Source organism: Abramis brama, assembly GCF_963993115.1.
Source record: "Abramis brama genome assembly, chromosome: 5".
Classification (NCBI taxonomy): Eukaryota; Metazoa; Chordata; class Actinopteri; order Cypriniformes; family Leuciscidae; genus Abramis; species Abramis brama.
This window is the reverse complement of record NC_139967.1, coordinates 42397248-42419675: the sequence shown is the minus strand read 5'-3', so window position 1 is coordinate 42419675 and position 22428 is coordinate 42397248. Positions and strand designations below refer to the sequence as shown.

Genomic DNA, 22428 nt, shown 5'->3' with positions numbered 1-22428 from the left:
GCATATTCTGTCTTGATAATCTATAAATCGTGTTCCGGGGGCGGGGTTTATGTAAATTTTAGGGTTGGTGATGTCACTAACCCGGGAGGAAGCTCGTGTAGTCCCTACCAGCCGTTTGTTGTAGTCCTTTAAAAACGATTTCTTTAAAAGCAAATATCTCCCTTTGCTTTGAACTTTGAGCATTGTAATTTTGCAGATGTTGTTTATGCTCAACCAGCAACATTACACACTAACTAAAGTTAGAAAAGTGAAATCATAATCAACCACCCCTTTAACTCATCTCACTCTGATCATTTGAATTATGGAGTTGCTGACTCGAGAACAGATGCATTCAGATGAGTTCAATTCACGAATTAATCGTTCAGTGCGATTTGCAAACTAACGGATTGGGTGGCGATTTCTTCAGTTCAAAAAATGAGGAAAGGCATGATTTTATGAAATGTAGTGGAGTAAAAATTACAATATTTTGCTTTGGAATGTAGAATGTAGCACAAGAAGTGCTCAAAATAGAAAGTTTCAGATATTGCTGTGAGTAGCATAAGCTAGAATATGGAGGGATTAAAGGAAAGTAAAAGCATAGTATTTTTTTATGATGAGGTTTAAGAGCTCACAGAAGAGATGAGTTTTCAGCTGTCTTTTGAATATTTTCAGGGATTCTGCATTCTGGATGAAGGGGGTCAAACATAAGAAAATTAAATACAAGCAATTTTTTTATCTGAAAAAAAAAAAGTCTTATCTTCCACAATTTGGCTTTACAAGTAAATGTATTAAAAACAAAAAACAAATATACTCTATATACGTTCAAGTTTTAGCTTCTTTACTTTGGTTACCAGTTCATTTTCGGGTTGATTTTAAGATCTTATTATTGCTATATTAAGTATTTAGCAGAACTTAAGACCTCATGAAAAAGTCAGATGTCTTATTCTTGTTATAAATTGTTGGCTGTTCCAAGATTCAGATGTAAAACAAATGGTGAAAGCAAAAGAAGTTTTGCAGTGAAGGCTCCAATGCTGTGGAACAGTCTGCCCAGGAATATTAGATTCGCTGAAACTGTGTCTATTTTGAAATATCATTAATTTGTGATAAATTCATTTATTAGACTTGATTAATACTTTGTTAATAAATCTTATTGTGTTTTTGGATCTTACACTTTATGGAGTATTTTGTGTTTGTTCTATTAAGTTTTCCTGATATTGTATATTTTGAAATGCTCTTCATGTCTTTATTTGTATATTTCTTTTAAATTAGCATCTGTAAAGCACTGTATGCTATGCATCTTTATTTTATTAGTTTAGGCTACACTTTATTTTAAGGTGTCCATGTTACAGTGTAATTATACATTTAAGTACTGAGTAATATTAATTAACTACATGTACTTACTATAGGGTTAGGATTGAGGTTTGATTTTGGATTAGCTGGATGCAATTATGCATAATTTATAGTTATTACAAAGTAACTACATGTAACGTGTAACAAGGACATATTTATAAATATTTACATTATAACAACATACAGGAAAGTGATTATTTAACAGTTGTTTTTAAGATTACATTTAATTTGCCAAGTTTACCTGCAAGATAAATGGAAATGAAATTTTTAATATGTGGAAGTAGAAACATGTCCACCCTGCAATCGTGCTGATTGTGAGAAGCAATGTCCCCCTCCACACTAAAATTAAATTACAGTGGGAGGTATTACTGTAGACTCTGACGGCTTGGTTTTTAAGAATCAATTTGCAGTTAAGGGCTGTGATACGCTGTAGTAATAAGAAAAGAGAAGTGCAAGTCATTTAGTTTCAGCAGAACTTCTTTACACTAAAATTGCTTTGAGATAGAGCGAGCGAGGGAGGAACAGAGAGAAAAAATCTGTTCAATTTCCGTTAAATACTTCTAAAGATCCCTCTGTGAGCGAGAGCCATCTTTAAAGCTGCCGTAAGCGGTTTAATACCATGCATAAAATGTCCTTACTGCCTGACAGATATCACTGAAATGGGTGTCTTGAGAAATCGCACTTCACTCTGTGACAGCTCCAGGCTCTACAAATGGAAAAAAATTAACCTGACTGCAGCCTGCATGTCTTAGCCAATCAGAAAGCTTGGAGGCAGCCTTCTGCCAATCTCAGCCAATGGAGCGAGTGTGGGATGGGACTTTATTTATTTATTTTAGCTGAACAATAGTATACATGGAGAGTGTTTGTGAAAAAATAAACCTGTTCTGAAACAGTCATACTTAGTCACCATGAAATCAAAATGATCAAAAAAATCAGCCTGATAGTTAAAGTTTTGGGTGAATTATCCCTTTAAGCAATTAAGCAACTACAAGACTTTCAGGAAAAGCTTATAAGAACACACTAGCATTAAATGAGAAAAAAGAACAAAGTTGTGAGCAGTGAGCGTTTTCACACGAGCTGCCAACAGATCAGAATCTATATCATCTGTGTGCAGCGTGAACTGTGACTGCTGCGCTCTCTGGTTGTTAATGAGCTGCGGCAGCAGACTGACACACCCCTACTCAAAACGGCCAATAGAAAAGCAATAGGCAAATTTTTTTAATGAACGTTCTGGTTATGAACCTTGATCTGAAGGAGAACACAAGACATCACCTTAGGTCAGAATTAGCGAAAAAAAATAGCGAACATTTTTCTTTTCTAATTTATCATCAGATGGACAGATCATTTCTCAGGGGAGGCAGGGCTTATCCCCTAGACACGCCCCTGGAGAGGAAGAGCAGGTTTTGCATTCTGTGCCCAGGATAAAATTAACATTACAACAATGCATTCCAATTTCACAGATATAATGCATGTTCTTTGCCAATTACAGTGGAAACTATAAGCTCAATTTAACAAACAAGCACCTATTTGTCAAGCAGATAACAGATTCTTAAACATGAGAATCAGTTTAAAGTTTCAATGAATGATCCGCACTACAAAATGGAAATGCTGAATGTTTATGTTTATTGTTGACAATACACAATTACATATTCCAAACAGGAATGGCCTTAAATAAGAAATGGTTTTTGCGTATCACGTGGGAGTGGATTATTTAAATCAGAAACATTTAAAAAAATCGCGGTGAAGTTCTTGGAAAGTGGATTCTGTTAAATAACTTTGAGCTTTGTAACCTTGCCGATCTTTATATTCCCTAACAGCAACATTACAAAGTGGAAAAGCATAACAGGACCCCAATGATCGACCACAGGCTCGTTTATATCCTGTCAATCAAAAGGGTGCGGAAAAATGTGTCAAACTGCAACTCGTATGCTTATGAAGAAAATCTCTTGTGTTGAACTTAGGGCAAGTTAACATGACAATAACGCATTAAAAGTAAAAAAATAGCTACATAAAAGTAGGCTATTTGAGCCTTGAATCACCCATAGTTCAAGCCAGGGTTGCCAAGTCCACGGTTTTTCCCTACAGCAAACATCCATTGATCGCAAAAAGTTTTGTGCTTAGTTACTTCTGCTAAGAAACAAAGTCTCATCTTTCAAATTGTGTCCATTATCACGAAATTCAAACAATAAATGGCTTTTTGACACTCTTAAATGTGACGTGACAGATCGCTGTAGCGCCTCAGGTCAAACAGCAGCACAGAGCATGAGTCTTTTCTTCCACTTTAACCCTAAAACTGGCAATGTGATCTGGGTGTAACATAGTTTTTGTCGTCTTTTTTGGGGCGTAAGAATGATTTTTTCATCAAATCCTTTTATCATTTATCACAGCCTGGTCTGTCTTGAGTATGCTGGTCACATGTGATTAATTAGTCAGCCTGACCTCAATCCAACATGGCTGCCAGTGGTGCAGGACATTCAGATTTTGAGATAAGTGAATATATATTAAACTTACTTTTCTTTTGAAAAAATAATACTAACACTGCTAACATTAATTATGAAATTGTTTTAAGGTGCTGAAAAAGAAAATTTATAAAAATGTTGTTCATGTTGTTATTTAGCAAATTAGCACGTTTTGAAATATATGTTACACCTGAGTCACATTGCCACTTTTGGGTATAAAAAAGGGATTAACATTGTATTCATTTTTGTAACAATCTTTGTATTCTGAGGTATTTTTTTTTTTTTTACAAATTATAAAATTTACAGGTTAAACTGATACAGCCTGTCTGTCTTGAGTATGCTGGTCACATGATTTGCTTCAAGTTATCTGTGATCAATTAGTTAGCCTGACCTAAATCCAACATTTTTTACCATTTTACCAATTTTTTTTAAACATTTTTATGGTAACGCAAGGTCCGATTTCAAAACGGTTTTCACAGGCTGAATCTTGAGTTTGTAAGCTTTCCAATGATATATAATATGTCAACATTATATGAGTTGAAGTATAGGATATAATTGTTTTAAACATGCAATGGCAGTTACAGTTATAGGTTTGGTCCTTTTTTTATACCCTAAACAGGCAATGTGATCTGGGAGTCACAACTCATGAAATCCAAAATACATAACTTTTTTTTTAAATTCTTTTGGATATGATTTACTTAAGTCCAGATGATATAAAAAAATGACATGAAATTATTTGTTGCTTATCATTTTCTACTCTTGCCTGTTTAAGGGTTAATACAAGTTATATTTCGAAAAAACATGCATGAATATCAGAAGGCATGTTGAAGGATACAGTACAACTTACCAAAATCCATATCATGTAATCACTCAACTGCAGAAAGATATCAATAAAACAGCTTGTGAACAATGTCACTTAACATTGCATTTACCTCAGGAAAGTCATCCGAAGTTCAGTTTGTTAGTTAGCTATAAAAAGACACTAAAGGAGTTTATTTACTTTTAATTATACATGTATGTTTGAATAAATTTGCCATGAAAACTACCTTATGTGCAATAAACATTTCAGGTTTTTTTGTGCAATTATTATATCTGAAAATAAATATAATACCTCTGTTGTGAATTGTAACCACTAATTTTATAGTGTAGCAAATGCAAGGGTTATTTTGCAGCATTATTTGGGAGAGATATTTTTTATTGGTGCATGTCTAATTGGAATGTTTTTTTATTTATTACTTGGCCCACCTGACCCGCGGATTATTTGCAGCGTCTACGGATATAACCACGATCCACATATTACTACTGTGCACATTATTTTTTTCAGATTCATGTACCTCATAATCTTTATGAACCTTCGTTCAAGCAGGTATATCACTTTGACTGCTACTAAAGTCCGTACCTCCTTTGGCCGCCTTTCTTTCCAGTTTTCCGCTGTTAACGATTGGAATACACTTCAAAAATCTCTGAAGCTTGAATCCATTGTCCCGTTATCTACATTCAAATTATTATTAGCAAACACATTGTCAGACCATTGTACATGCTAACCCGACTCACACTTTAGTCATTAATATATGTATTTGTACATTTTAATATACCATGGCTGTCTTTATGTCTGTTTGTTTTTTTATTATTTTTTAATTTATTTTTATTTTTTAATTTTTTTAATTTTTTTATTCAGCAATGGTCACTTGCTATTCGACATTTTTCACTTTTCATATTGTTTTAAGCATATTCAATTTGTACTCGACAATATTACCTCTTATTAGACCTCTATATTTATTTCGTCTATTGATTGTATGGCATAGAGCAACGCCGTTTTATTTAATAATCATTACCTCAATATATTGACACCTTTTGTACTACTTGTATAAATTTGTAAATGTTTGATCTGTTTTGTCTTGTAATTACATGTGTAACTTTTGTACCTCGACGCTCTTATCTTGGCCAGGTCGCCATTGTAAATGAGAAAGTGTTCTCAATGTGCTTACCTGGGTAAATAAAGGTTAAATAAATAAAATAAAAATCTTTAATCAAAATAACTTCGCCTCCCTCTTGCAGTGACATCTCTTCTCGTCTCTAATGCGGCGAGGGCGGGACAACCTGTCACTCACATGAGATCGACCAATGGCAAACCATCTGATCAATTCCGATTGGACAGAATCAATTCCGGCCTACATTTTTTCTTGTTCAAGAAGCGGTTTTACTCGGATATACGTCACAGCAGGGAATACAAGACTACAACAACTGTTTCATGCCAACTTTAAGAAGCTGATAGGCTGATGATTATTTTTTATGGCAGCTAACCAATAAAATGGCTGATATTACAATCCAAAATAATTTGATCTATCTATAAATTACAGAAACGTCTGTCTGTCTGTATGTCTGTATGTCTGTATGTCTGTATGTCTGTCTGTCTGTGTGTGTGTGTCTGTCTGTGTGTCTGTTAACCACATATCTCTCGAACCGTTAGTTCGATGGATTTCAAATTCGACAGGTGTCTTGCCACGGGCATGAGTAAGTGCAGTGCCAAGTTTGACGTTGTTTGGATGAGAAATGCAAAAGATATCGTTAAATATATCATTTTTAAAAGGTTGTGGTTTAAAAATAAACATTCTGACATAAACACTCAGTCAGCTACACTGTTTACTTCTGATTATACCATGGTCTGGGTGAATACTCGATTCTGATTGGCTGCAGGGTGTCCGTTAAAAAGTGATAATGGACACCTAGGAAAGGCGTCCCGTCAATTTGCCTGATGACAGTTCTAAATGATTGCGCTGGCTCAAACTCACTGATCAACTGCTGCGGTCGGGTCGCTGTGGCCACGTTGCTTGGCAACGCCTGTATACGGGAGATATTAAATAGTGCGCTCGATTTAATAAATAAAAACCCTCACGATTTTTACTCTAAAACACATTAAAGTATTATTAATTGATTAAATATTTCTTTCTTTCGTAAGTAACCATGGTATAAGCGGGTTAATGCCCTTCGAGGTGTCCATTATCAGGTTTTAATGGACTTCGGCGGAGGCAAACGTCCTCCGCTGCGCGTCGGACGGTTCACGCCTCGCCGTCGTCCATTAAAACCTGATAATGGACACCTCGTCGGGCATTAACCCTTACTTATACCATGGTCTGGGTGAATACTCGATTCTGATTGGCTGCAGGGTGTCCGTTAAAAAGTGATAATGGACACCTAGGAAAGGCGTCCCGTCAATTTGCCTGATGACAGTTCTAAATGATTGCGCTGGCTCAAACTCACTGATCAACTGCTGCGGTCGGGTCGCTGTGGCCACGTTGCTTGGCAACGCCTGTATACGGGAGATATTAAATAGTGCGCTCGACTTAATAAATAAAAACCCTCACGATTTTTACTCTAAAACACATTAAAGTATTATTAATTGATTAAATATTTATTTCTTTCGTAAGTAACCATGGTATAAGCGGGTTAATGCCCTTCGAGGTGTCCATTATCAGGTTTTAATGGACGACGGCGAGGCGTGAACCGTCCGACGCGCAGCGGAGACCGCATTGTGACTGTGACCGCATTGAACCCTGAAATCAATGCGGTCACAGTCTCTTTCACGGGCACCAAACCAACAATTACTAAAAACACACACAAAAACTGATTTTGCACGGGCATTTTGCACTAGTTGAAAAGAATTTCAATCAAAAAATGATTGAATTTAGGCATCACAACATTATAATGTACAGTATAAAAATGGATAATCATTTTAAGATTGCACTTAACAGTGTTATTAATTAAATAATTAGTGTTTATAGATTAAAGACTTGCGAGTGTTAGATGACAGCAAAGGTAATCTAAATGTAAAAATAGATCAATTGAGCATGCATGCACAATTAAATATTCAATATCAATCAATACAGATAAGAAAAAAAAAATCTCTAATATGAGCTGAAAACAGATAAATTGTGCATCTCATACTCAGTCATGGTTTGTTTCTCATCCCAAGTATTATATTTCAGCATGTAACTCAATACTTTGTACCTCAGAGATGAATACTACTTCAAAACATGCAGCTCTTAGTAGAATGATACTTTTTAAAGCAAAAAGTTATGATTTTCACCTGGCAGATGACAAAACTGCTGATAATCAGCCTAGTAACAGTCTAGCAACCATCCAAATCAGAAGATCAACTTGCTAAAAGCCCCTCTGATGACCATAGAAGGCTGTAATGCTTCACTACTAATCTAATTTCAGCAATAATCCAGCATCAGATCCATATGGTATATGATCAACACACATCTATTACACAGATTGTAATTTAATGACTGAACACAGAGGCATGATCTAATAGCAATCTAATAACAATAATGATCAATTCATTAATTTCCCCTCCACTGTGATTCCAGTGAGGTTTAGAAACAGCAGCTGTTGAGAATGATCACAGGTCATGAGAGAGCAGGAGTGATGTGATCTCGGGCTCCCTGTAACAGATGCTCTCTCCTCACTGGCACAGACCTGCTGTTAAGGACCTCATTCAGTCTTTAGCACTCCTTAGTCCTGTGTCAAGTCACAGTGTGTGTCTGTCTCGAAGTAAACTACAAACTGTAATCCCAAAGTTCAGTGGAAAGTATCTGTCTGATGCCAAAATGTGCAATGACAGTAAACTATTGTTTATAAGTTACACACTGCCCTCTTGTGGCTTGATGGCTTTTCTAAATTCTAAATTGATGAAGTTCAAATGGTGCACAGAAATCTTAAGGTATGTTGCATTTTTAAAGAATAAGTATGTTTAAAGAAGGAATATTGTACAGATAAACCCATTTGACTAATAAAAATGGTCTGCCCTAAGCACAGATCTTAATCTAATCAGAAATCCAAAACCACGATACTTAAAACCCATATTAAACTCCTGAGGGAACACATGATGCATGCTCTTCAGGGTTTTTTCCAACTTTTTTTTAATGCAGTATATATTTAATGCAGTAATTATTGTAATTAATGGAGTTATTATTTAATATTTACACGAATTAGATGTAGATTTCAGACATCATTACTTTTATTATATAACCTATAGTTAACTGAGTCAAATCATTCAATTTGATTTCACAGTGTTACTATTATGACATATGATATCTTCAATTGAAAATATGCCAGTCATACAATAATATTAACTTTCAGATTAACCTCTTTTACTGTGATTCTGCTTTGTTTGTCATTGGTTATTCAATTATTGTCAACTAAATTGTCAAAATAAAATTTTACATAGAATAGTGTATTTAGTATTTTACATTAAATGACACTTGAAAAAACCTATATATATATATATACATACATATATAGGTGCTTCTTACCCTTCTTTTAATATTTTACATTTTGTACTATAACAACTAAATTAGCAAATGTTTCTATAATAACACATTTGCTGATGCATCATCATCCTGCACATGCTAAACTAATATATAAATATGTTAGTTTAAAAGTAAATCCACATTTGTTCTTAAGGGGGGCATCTTCCCCCATGTTACCCTACAGTATACACATGTACTGCACAGAATGCAAATTTCCTGTATGCACAGATTACTTTCAGACCCTCCTTGAATATACAGCTCTCTGCTGACACTATGTGGTGTCTCAGAATCACTGCATGAGCCCAAAGATAGTGATGACTAAGCAGTGAGTGTGAATGGTAGAGAACATGGTTATAACATTTAGACTAGTTTGTACCATGCAGCAGTCCAAACAGAGGACGGATGAAGAGCCCAGCAGACCAAACTCCTCTCCACACAGCAGACACCGTGAAAGGCCGTTTCCCACTGCAGACCTCCTCATGTTCTCCAGGCGCTCCACTAGACCCCTGAAACACACACACACACACACGTCTTTATTTAAAAGAACATAAATTACATATCTTTACATATCAACTTAAGGTGTACACCTGTTGTCACAGTGAAATCTCAGTCCTTTAAGACTGATATCCTAATTATTTGGGGTCCCAGAGAACCCCTATGCTGTATGCTGTTTTTTAATATGTATAAATTAACTTATTTAATAGTGAAATTAGTTATCAGCATAGTTCAATGAATCAGTGTTTCCCGAAAACATAGTTCAAACAAACATTCGCAAACAGCATCGCAAATTTGCCTGGTTGGGACGACAGCTCTAGAACGAGCCTATGATTGAATCTGGAAATAAAGCAAAAAATAACTGAGAAAAATTAGAAATAGTCCTCAAATGCCATGTTAGAAATTTAAAGCAAAACATCTAACATTAATTCGATCTCACACAGGTTCATTAATAGAAGTTATGACTCCATCACGTGCGTGACATTCTTAACCGGCGTAGTTGAACGACCTCTTTGCGACAGTACGGTTTCGGGAAACAGTCGTGACTAGCTGGTTGATTTCTTCAATGATGCATCGTACTATGGCAGTTAAGCAGCGAGTTACATTGTTGTACGGGAAACAAACCCCTGGTCCACTGATTTGGATGGTGACTTGATAATGCCCTTTTACCACAGTTAGAAGTCTTGGTGTTCTGCTTCGACTCCACTCTTCCATTTAATGATCACATTGGTGAAGTGGCAAAGATAGCTTTTTTCAACCTACGTAATCTTTCTTGTCTTCTTTCTTCGCTCCTCTGTTAGGCTGCGTTTACACTTGGCATTAACATGCGATCATCGTGATCTGATCAAGCAGATCGGATCATAAGCCAGTCAGGACACGGATCGTTTACACCCGTCCACATCAAGTGGCTTCTGTATCTGGATAACAGATCGGATCTTGCATTCCCGCGAAAAAAAAAAAGAAAAAAAAAAAGGCGGCTCTGGTGCAAAGTCGACCTGAAGTGGTGGGTTTTCTTTTAAAAACAGTATGGGTCCGAGAACATTGCCAGCTGTGGCGTTCTTTACAGAAAATGAATGGTTCTGCAACTTTAGGGTGCGAAAGCAAACATTTCAGTATATTTGCGATGTAGGCTACTTCGCACTCAACTGTATCGCAAAACCACAAAGCAAAGTGCAGCAATTCCCGGAGAGAGGAGGGGGAATAATGACAGTGGGCGGGTGAATAATTACATTTCGATCAGAAGCGCGTTTACACTTGTCTTTTCAATGTGTATGTGGACAACATCCGGATACAGGTCGCATGTTTATTGCCAAGAGTAAACGTAGCCTTAGTCAGCAGGATGCCGAAACCATTATACATGCCTTTGTCACATCTAACCTTGATTACTGTTACGGTTTCCATGTGTATAAACTTCAAGGTACTAATTCTCAATTATAAAGCTCTTCATAACCTTGGTCCTTCATATTTATCTGACTTACTTCAACCTTATGCTCCTGTTTGTTCCTTAAGATCTTCTAGTGCAGGATTGTTAGTCACTCCTAAGTTTAGTCTGGTCAATATATGGGTGCCAGGTCTTTTAGTGTTGTTGAATGTGGTTCCTCAAAACATCCGTCAAACATCCTCCCTCTTAAAAAAAAGGTTTTCTCTCTGAATATTATTCTTCAGCTTTCGGTCTGTAAATTGTACCTTATTATGGATAGCCTATGTTATTTGTTTGTATTCCTCTATTTGTTTGCATTTCTAAGGTCCTGTTTGTATCCCTAACCTAACTTTGTAAGTGACCTCTGTATTTTACTCTTCAGCACTTGGTATGTTTATTGTGCTTTATGGATGTTTATTTGGTTCTGTTCCTCTAACCCATCTTTGTAAAGCGACCTTGGGCTTTTGAAGGGTGCTATATAAATAAAAATGATTATTATTATTATTATTATTATTATTAGAATAATTCTGAAGGATCGTGTGACACTGAAGTCTGAAGTAATGGCTGTATGTATTCATATAGAAAAGTAATTTTAAATTGCAATACTAGTTCACAATTGTACTGTTTTACTGTTTTAAGTGACGTCTTTCAAAAACACAAACCTCACATACTCCAAACTTTTGAAGAAAAAAGAGAAAGTATTATATATACTGTATACAGTGAGGAAAATAAGTATTTGAACACCCTGCTATTTTGCAAGTTCTCCCACTTAGAAATCATGGAGGGGTCTGAAATTGTCATCGCAGGTGCATGTCCACTGTGAGAGACATAATCTAAAAAAAAAAAATCCAGAAATCACAATGTATGATTTTTTAACTATTTATTTGTATGATACAGCTGCAAATAAGTATTTGAACACCTGAGAAAATCAATGTTAATATTTGGTATAGTAGCCTTTGTTTGCAATTACAGAGGTCAAACGTTTCCTGTAGTTTTTCACCAGGTTTGCACACACTGCAGGAGGGATTTTGGCCCACTCCTCCACACAGATCTTCTCTAGATCAGTCAGGTTTCTGGGCTGTCGCTGAGAAACACAGAGTTTGAGCTCCCTCCAAAGATTCTCTATTGGGTTTAGGTCTGGAGACTGGCTAGGCCACGCCAGAACCTTGATATGCTTCTTACAGAGCCACTCCTTGGTTATCCTGGCTGTGTGCTTCGGGTCATTGTCATGTTGGAAGACCCAGCCTCGACCCATCTTCAATGCTCTAACTGAGGGAAGGAGGTTGTTCCCCAAAATCTCACAATACATGGCCCCGGTCATCCTCTCCTTAATACAGTGCAGTCGCCCTGTCCCATGTGCAGAAAAACACCCCCAAAGCATGATGCTACCACCCCCATGCTTCACAGTAGGGATGGTGTTCTTGGGATGGTACTCATCATTCTTCTTCCTCCAAACACATTTAGTGGAATTATGACCAAAAAGTTCTATTTTGGTCTCATCTGACCACATGACTTTCTCCCATGACTCCTCTGGATCATCCAAATGGTCATAAGACGGGCCTTGACATGTGCTGGTTTAAGCAGGGGAACCTTCCATGCCATGCATGATTTCAAACCATGACGTCTTAGTGTATTACCAACAGTAACCTTGGAAACGGTGGTCCCAGCTCTTTTCAGGTCATTGACCAGCTCCTCCCGTGTAGTTCTGGGCTGATTTCTCACCTTTCTTAGGATCATTGAGACCCCACGAGGTGAGATCTTGCATGGAGCCCCAGTCCGAGGGAGATTGACAGTCATGTTTAGCTTCTTCCATTTTCTAATGATTGCTCCAACAGTGGACCTTTTTTCACAAAGATGCTTGGCAATTTTCCCGTAGCCCTTTCCAGCCTTGTGGAGGTGTACAATTTTGTCTCTAGTGTCTTTGGACAGCTCTTTGGTCTTGGCCATGTTAGTAGTTGGATTCTTACTGATTGTATGGGGTGGACAGGTGTCTTTATGCAGCTAACGACCTCAAACAGGTGCATCTAATTTAGGATAATAAATGGAGTGGAGGTGGACATTTTAAAGGCAGACTAACAGGTCTTTGAGGGTCAGAATTCTAGCTGATAGACAGGTGTTAAAATACTTATTTGCAGCTGTATCATACAAATAAATAGTTAAAAAATCATACATTGTGATTTCTGGATTTTTTTTATTTTAGATTATGTCTCTCACAGTGGACATGCACCTACAATGTCAATTTCAGACCCGTCCATGATTTCTAAGTGGGAGAACTTGCAAAATAGCAGGGTGTTCAAATACTTATTTTCCTCACTGTATATCTTAGGCCCTGTGAGACCTCAAACAGAAGTCACGTTTTTTGATGTGGCATTTTAAACAAACTTTTTAAAACATGAAGCATAAATCTTGTTTATAATCAATTAGGGAAAGTCATTAAGCCAACCTGACAATATCAATTATTGTTTTTTGAGCTATTAAAATTGAAATCCCTTAAATTCAGAATTAACATCAAACATCAGGCTCAAAGTGTTTATCTGACTGGACAGAACAAGGCATGAAAAAGCACAAATGTGATGCAGTGTGATAAAGTCTCACCCAATCCGGTGTTGCTCAATGAGCTCGAACTGCTCAGCGCGGTGGATGACACTCATGATGAGATCCAGCTCGGTTTTCTTAATTGTCTGAGCTTTCCTCTGTCTCTCTGACTGAAATGTGTGGATAGACCAACCTGTATGTAACCTGGGTGAAATCCAGTCACATACAAGAGAAAAAAAAAAAATCACATCAGAATCAGATCAGTGAGAAACGAATTGTTTTATTAATGCAAACATGTCACATTGAAAAGACTTGTCTATTGCAACACACATTACATTGGGTGGTGGTTTGTCAAATGACATGCTGAAATGCAATTTGCGCAACAGAATAGAAAATAAAAAAAAACACCTTACTTTGCTCGAAGCGTTAGTTGTCTGTCATTGGGACAGACCCACTGCTCATTCTCACTGCCAAACATTGTGTCTGTCATGTTTCACTGTAGAGCTGTAATAGAGCAGAATGACAAGTCTAAAAACATAAAATAACCAGGTTTTTACAGAGTAATAGGTTTGAGAAAGCAATCGTCAGGATATATATAGGTGAATGAAATAGCATTCACCTTCAACGTCACAGCCGTTCATTGGCTTTGACAGGTATTGTCTGTTCGTTGTGATAGAGCTTACATTCATTAATGTGAAAGTGGAAGGACGTGGCTCAATTATTGGATTATTCGTCTCACAACACCTGCCAAATGAGTTTCAGAGACCAAACACAAAGACATATTGTGCTGTCTGTCTAACATAAGAGTCACTTAAATGGAATAATATTGTATGCGTACTGCATTTACATTTAATAAATAATTGATGAGTTACATGCAAGTTAAATAAATAGCTGTGTAACGGAAACAATCCCCACAATAAAAATATTACATTGAAATTATTTATAAATTGATATAGAATGTATTATTATTATTATTATTATTATTATTATTACTATTATTATTATTATTATTATTATTATTATTAAGAGGCCTTAAATCACAGGCAAATGATGGGGACATCATTTACTGTTGACACTGCATTCATAAACTTTCTGCACACCACTCATGTACTGTAACTGTATTATGCATAAATTTATGTTACCTGACATTCTCTCATTCCCTTCCTTTCTAACACACACACACACACACACAGATACAATCTACCCCTTTATGGTTAACCAGGGCAAGTCTGTTTACTTTTCCATGAGGAGAACGGCACTTTATTTGGCTCCGCTGCACAGGCCTCGGGCACAGATGACAACAGCTCCAAAAAACTACTTTGTTACACAAGCACACTTCACAGTAAAGCATTCCCTCTCAAACCAACACCTGTAATTCCAGAGAGAGAAAACTTGAAAGCTGCAAACCCTGGTATTTCCTTGAAGGAGTAGAGATATCAAACATTCCCTTTTCCTATTACAACCTCCAAGTTACAAGTTGTAGAAAATCGCTGACTGATATCCAGTAGGATATCAGAGGAAAAAAAAAGGCAAGGCACCTTTTTTGAAAACATCAACATTCAGGCATCTATTCAAGTCCAATCCACTTAAATGCTGATATAAAACAGGCACAGACAGTCAAGAAAGAGTGTTTACCTTACAAGAGGACAGACAAAGTGGCGTTACTGCGGGCTTTGTCGCAGCATAAGAAAGTGAGAGTAGAGGAAACAAGGCAGTGCAGGAGGAGGAAACTCCTGATTACACTGATCTCAGATCAGGTTCGCTGCCTCTCTTGCAATGGGTCAGGTCACATGACCAGAACACATTTCATCCAAAACATCCTGCTCCTCCACTGATTACAGTGATTGAATAAAGAAACAAAAGAGTGACGGTGATGAAGCGAAACGGAGACAGGCCACCAAGGTGCTAGAGGCTAAAGGCTTTACTATTGACCTGGCCTTTAAAAATCAGTCAATATAAATCACAGTAATCTCATTTGCTTGGTCTGCTGAGGCACTAAATCGTTTAGAATAGCATATTAAAGGACGACTACGTTGTAAAACTTCTTGTGGAAAACAAAGTATCAGTGGTGGTCATGCAATTAAGTCGCATGGTAGATCAACAGTTACAAAGATCTCATACAAACCTTATGAAAAGTGTCTGATGCCCTCAGCTAGCTAGTAACTAGAGAGCCGAGTTAAGGCTGCTCTGACTGTGCCTGCTCAAAATTCTGTGTAAAGACATATAAAAGACTAAATTATGCCTGCTCAGACCCACCTAGCCCCAAATTACAGTATACAGTTGTAATTGCTGTGTAAACCCATTTATACTAACTCAGAGCAACATTTTAACTTGCATGTAGTCTGATGCCAAACTTACATTGCAAAGGTGGCATAAAAGCACTTCTGAAGTGGCATTTAGGTGTCTTTACACAGACTGTATAATGCTGCTCAGAGGTGGCATGAATGCATTTATACAGTGATTACGATCACAGCTTTGATACTAGGGACTGAGCTGGGTCAGAGCAGGATTAATTCATTCTTTCTTTTATGCTTACTTTTATTTAACTTGTCTGAGTAAAGATGCCTTGGGTAAAGACACCTAAATGCCACTTCAGAAACACGTATGTGCTGCCTTTGCAGTGTAAAGAAAGCATTTATCACATAAAACTGTATCTCAAAGGCATCTTTACAATAGTCCAGGTGACTACAGTGGCTCAAAAAACGAGAATACTTTTTGTGCGCAAAAAAACTAAAATAACGAGAACTGAGAAGATGACGCTCACGATCATTTGATGGGAAAGTGTGTAAGGTAAGCCATTCATTTTGCGGCATTGGTAAGGCACTTTTACGTTTTCTCGTTGGTTTCTCACGATTCGGACATCCAGGAAATACACACTTTAGAACCATTTTAAACACAACTTCGAGACCCATGTGCGTCACCTTCCCAGTTCTCGCGCATGCGTCGTGGCTCTCGTGAGTTCACTCAGAGGCCCACACGGAAGAAAAGAGTTGAATAAAGTCGTTATTTTTATTGTTTTTTGCACACACAAAGTATTCTTGCCGCTTGATAAACTTAAGGTTGAGCCACTGTAGTCACTTGGACTATTTAACAATGTTTTTACTAACTTTTCTGGCCTGGCAAAATGAAATTACCTAGCAGCCTATGATGAGACAGCTCTCAGATTTTATCAAAAATATCTTAAATTGTGTTCTGAAGATGAACGAAAGTCTTGCGGGGTTGGAACAACATGAGGGTGAGTGATTTCTGACAGAATTTTCATTTTTGGGTGAACTATCCCTTTAAGGCTGCTCTGTGCCTGCTCAAAATTATGTGTAAAGACGTAATGCAGCATAAAAGCCAGACTAAATTATGCAAACCACTTGTAGCAAATTTACACTGCAAAGGCAGCACAGAAGCGCTTCTGAAGAGGCAATTCTTTACTCAAACTCAAAGGTGGCATAAATACATTTACACAGCATTTTTAACTGCATATTGTTATACAATGGGCTTAGGTGGGTCAGAGAGCATACATAATTTAGTCTGGCTTTTACGCTGAAGCTTGAGCAGGCACAGAGCAGCCTTAACTCAGCTGCCTTTGACAATATGGAGGTAAATTTGCTGTGTAAATGCATTTAGTCCACCTCTGAGTGTGTAAAGACACATAATTGCCACTTCAGGAGAGCTTCTGTGACACCTTTGCGGTATAAATTTGCCATCAGATGCACCCTATAACTTAGGTTTTATTAGCTTGTTCAAATTATTTCAGGAATTCAGTCAATAAAAAAATAAGCCAATAAAACTATATAGCCACTCTTGTAAATGTATGAATGTCATTGCCAAATAAAAAAAAAGAAAGTGTAATTTACTTACAAGAAAAATAGCACAAATAATTTTTTTCAAACTAAACACTTTCACAAAAGAAGTTTATTGGGCTTTAAATGATAAAACTATTGCATTATTTTCTAGTGACCATGTTCACGGTTATTGTGATGAACTAGGCTATAGCTTCTTAATTAATTTACTCTGCTAGCACACGTGTAGACTAAACACTAAAATCACCTTGAGAGCAGATGGTTAGAAATAAAGTGTCTCAGAAAAGAAAAGAAAAACCCTCTAGCATCATTTGTTTGGTCTCACATGGTTTAATATCTTGTTTGTTATCTAATGCAATCCTGAAAATCTTTTTTAAAGTCTATGCAAAAACCGTGAATTTGAAAATGTCACACTAGTTTTGTTAAAAACAAGCTTTTATTCCCAAACAACATAAATGATAACAAACAGATGGTCTAAAAACACAGCAAGTGTAAGCCTTACCTTTGAGACGTGGTGTTTCCATCAGAAACAACAGGTAGAAGTTACTTATGTTCTTCACAAATTCTGTTCAGCGGTCGGACACAAACCCCCATAGGCAAGGTCCAAGTTGTGCGAAGGCAAAAAGGTAGCAGGTGTCACAGAAAATCCAGTGGATAATAGTGTGAAGAGGTGTTTATTGTGCGAGCGCTTAGAGGTTTGTTGGCCGCTGTGAACTTGAGCCACACGGTTCAGTTTATCTTCAACTCTGTAAAAAATGTGTGAGGGGAAAATCTGAGGTCACACCTTCAGTTCCTACTACAGGCACAGCAGATGTTGGAGAGCTGACCACGTGCTCGCTCCCGGGCAATCGCGCACATATACCCGGCGCGTGCGAGTTTCCAAGGAGAAAGAAAGGGGAAATATGGTGCACTGTTGGCTTTTTTCCTTCTTTATGTTAAAGTTAAACAAAAATATTTTAGCGGATTGTCCTGCTCAATAAAACCACGGATTACAGCCTACTTCAAAAGTCAAACTGCGTTTATTGTAATTTTTCTTCCGTGGTAGAACGGGAAACAAAATACACCATGTAACTTAATAGCTACTAAACACTGTGCCTGTGACAATAAATACAAATACTTAAGAATTTTAAAGCATTCATTTAAATGAACTTTCTAAGTCACAATGCAATCAATCTTGGATTTTTTTTCTTTCTTTCTTTTTTTTTTTCTGGGCATCTGTGAATTGCTACCTGTCACGAGGCCTGTGTCTCTCCTGGGTATCTAAGCAACAGGAGCTTGTGGGGAAAAGCACAGACAACATGCATAGGATGAGGAAAAAATACAGTTGGTCTATGCCACCAATAAAATGGTTATGTTGAATATTGTAGACTTGGAATTAAGCCTTTTCCCCGTTATTATTTGATTCACGGGACCGGACACCAGTTATCTTGCCAAGATTTTTTTTTATTCTTATATGTCAGGAGAAAAACTCTGAGAAGATGTTATATTCATGCCAGGTCTATGCGTTTCCGTGTTTCTCTGCCGTAGTACAGTAAGGATTTAGCTTAAATACACAACTGAGCGACTTTCAACTTCCTTGTAAAGTAGAAAAACATGTTGCTTATGTTTAAAAATGGAATGTACACCTAATGCCTTCACATGGTACAATCCACTATCCCTCTGTTTATACATTAGTGGTATACAAATGGTACATTTGCATCAGTTGAAACCTATGGTTGAAACATTCCTTGTCAACTGTACGAATTTGAAGTATAATCATCATTGGAACATCTCTGCTCAGTGAACGTGGCATTGCACACATACCTTTAAGCAGAATATATAATCCTCCCAGCTATACCCTCCTGTCTAAAATATGTTCCTTAAACACGTGTCCATGCAATCTATAGTCAAACTCATGCATTTTAAACTTCATAAGATAATACAACTGATTATGAATATTAATAAAGAATAATAATACAGATAAATAATATTAAATAATGAAATTATATTAAAAGATGAAATTTTAGTCTTCAAATATAATATAAAGTATTGTAAATTTGGAACACAAGCAGGCCTATACATTTTAACATAAAAGTAAATGAACATACTGGTTGTCGAAAGGTCTTATCTCAGTCTCTCTCACTCAGTCTATATCTTAAAAGTCTTAGCCACGTTAGTATTTTTCACCTAAATCCAAATGGTTTCATGGTAATCCCAGATGGACTCGATGATGGTGAGATCAGATCTTCGTTTGGATCATACCGGCTGTTGTCAGACTCCTTGTTCATACAAAAATCTCACTGGATTATTACAAGTAATGGCAAAAGGAATGTTTGGAAATGTAAACTGATATTTCCTTCTGACACACTACAGCAAAAGATATAAAATATAGCTGCAAGTAGCAATTATCGGGGCCAAGCAGAATCAGATGACAAGACATGCCAACATGTCAGAAAGTGTCAGACCAACTGCAACAATGAGCAATTAAAGGCATTTAAATAGGATTTTAGGAAAAATGCCTGAAAAATCATAGAAACAGTAAATAAAAATATGATTTATTTGATTATCACTTTCGACCAATAGGTGGCGCAGTTACAAAATTGATGTGATGTGGTCAGAGTGAAGTGACAATGACACATACAAAGTTTGGTGTCAATATGTCAAGGCATTGCAGAGATAAAGCCTGAATAGTGCTTTTAGCATCATGCCTCAAATTTGCTGCTGCGCTATACGAAAACGGTTTCGTCTATCGACACGAAATCCATAACTTTTAGTCGGCACGGTCTGGAGATGATACGATTCGATTTTGGTGAAAATCGGACAAACGGTCTAGGAGGAGTTCGAAAAAGTAGGTTTTGACTGAAAATCAAGATGGCGGACAGGAAGTTCGGCCAAATAAAGAAAACTTGGTATCTATGTTCTCGGCTTGACCCAAAGAATCTATTAAGACCAGTGGCATTTCAATAGCCAGATTTATTCAAAAGTTATTAGCCTTTTTGGAAATTTTGTTATAACTTTTGACCACTAGGTGGCGATGTCTCAAAATATTTTGGGCACCTTCAGGGGATGGAGCTGATGGCACATTCTGAGTTTCGTAATATTACATCTATGCATTTGTTTAGTATAGCATTTTATTTCACAAAACTGTATTGAAGTCCATGGGAATTTCATGGTTTGTTCTATTATAGCGCCACCAAGAGACTCAGTCCCACCATTTTTTGTATGTGTCCTCAGAGTGAGCCCATACATATGTGTGTCAATTTTGGTGAAAATATCTCAATTCGCATCGGAGTTATAGACATTTATATGAACAAACACGTAAAAAATGACTGACACATGACTTTGATTGGATTTTACTACCCCTTACTATCAATATTTCGCATTTGGGCATTGGCGTATTGCTATCGACCTATGTTTCCAAACTTCTGACGGTGGTTTCGTCTCGATCGGACTAGCGGTTTCAAAGAGATAAGCAAATGTTTTTTAAGTGCTAAATCACAACGCTACACAAACCGTAAGGCGAAACCTAGCATGTTTGGTATCGTAGGACTCGGCAAGGATTCAGGAGTCTAATGAGATGAGTTTCGTGAAAAGTATTTGGAGAAAAAAATTGGTGGCGCTGTTTCGAAACTTCTCATGCTCCTTCAGGGCATCGTGCTGATGACCCATACCAAGTTTCGTAACAATCCGTTCATGCGTTCATAAAATACAGCATTTTAGCACAAAATTCAAAATGGCCGACAGCCAAAATGGCCGATATGGTGAAATTGGATATCAGTCAACTCAGCATGTTGGCCTGAATCTAACGAGACCAATTTTATGATTTTTGGGCAAACTGTTCAGAAGTTATAAGCAAAAATAGCCATTTTTCATATCTCCGGACCAGTAGGTGGCGCTGCGCCAAAACGCAGCATGTAGCCTCAGGTCATGGTTGGGATGACATGTACCAAGTTTGGTCTGAATCCAATAAAGCATTGCGGAGTTACAGCCTTACGTCTGTTTTCGCAAGCGCTACGTAAAATTTGTTTGTGGGTTTTTTCGAAAATTGTTAAGCGAATCAACTTGAATTCCATAACTTTTTGTCGGCATGGTCTGTAGATGATCTGGTTCAATTTTCGTGAAAATCGGAGCAACGGCCTAGTATTCAAAATGGCGGCCATATTTTTATGACGGAAAATTACGACATAGGGTGCAATCGAATCGTCATGAGCTCAGGAATCAGAGGAAAAAAGAATTTTGTTGATTGGCCTTACGGTTCAAAAGTTATTAGCAAAATATTAGTGAAACATTACTGCAGGTGGTGGCGCTAGAGGGAATGACTTAGACACACCAAAATTGGTGTACTTAATGCTGGGACTGTCCTCTATCAGAATGTCAAACCATTACAACTTTCCCGCAATCGGTTCTATGGGCTGCCATAGACTCCCATGGCAGAAGAAGAATAATAAGAATGGGAACAGATACAATAGGTGCCTCCGCACCTTCGGTGCTTGGCCCCTAATAACTGGCTTAACCATTGTTTGGTAGAAATACTAATGTGCCTAAGACTTTTGCACAATACTGTAAATATATATATATTTCTGTATATGATAATAAACTATACTGTTTATAATCGCATCTTAGTAAGATATGTCAACATTTGAACTGCTTTAAACTTTAAATTTTTACATCAGAATATATTTTAGTTAGCTGAAACCCAATACTTGCATTTAAAAGTGTAATTTGGAAATTTCTCCAAAAAAAAAAAAATCCTGTTGTCACTGGCGCGCAATGAATTCTGGGGTAGGCAAGGCCACGAAGGATCCATCTGTTGTATCCTTTACTGCACAGGAAATGAAGGACAATAAATTGGGACAGCCTTCGTCACGCCACTGTGATGCAATCGGCCTTAGAAGGATGCAGCCTCTGAATTGGGATGCAGCTACAATCTGCAATAGAGTTCTATGAAGGGACATGGTGAAGAAAACAATTAGATGGGAGGAAAAATAACTATACGTGGCAATGCTTGTGCGTTCTCTGCATTGCCCCAATAAACTTTGCATTGCCTCGCAAAACCTTTGTGTTCCGCACAGATAATCAATTATCCATTTTATTAATGAATG

At 37.2% G+C, this 22428-nt stretch overlaps 1 protein-coding gene across 3 annotated transcripts in view; it reads right to left on the bottom strand.

Annotated features, from left to right (window-relative positions):
* doc2b (double C2-like domains, beta) overlaps positions 1-17869 on the bottom strand; it is a 223447-nt gene extending 205578 nt beyond the window's left edge. Inside the window, exons 1-4 of one of the 3 annotated variants that reach the window (XM_084113642.1) lie at positions 17850-17869; positions 13967-14057; positions 13614-13757; positions 9480-9609 (exon numbers count right to left, since the gene is read on the bottom strand). In XM_084113642.1, coding sequence (XP_083969768.1) covers positions 9480-9609; positions 13614-13757; positions 13967-14043 — 351 coding nt within the window. In that variant the 5' untranslated portion in view covers positions 14044-14057; positions 17850-17869. Of the gene's footprint in view, positions 1-9479; positions 9610-13613; positions 13758-13966; positions 14058-15188; positions 15301-17849 lie in introns of those variants that run through there. The other 2 variants (XM_084113643.1, XM_084113641.1) reach the window with 2 other exon arrangements.
* Between the last annotated feature and the right edge of the window lie 4559 nt (positions 17870-22428).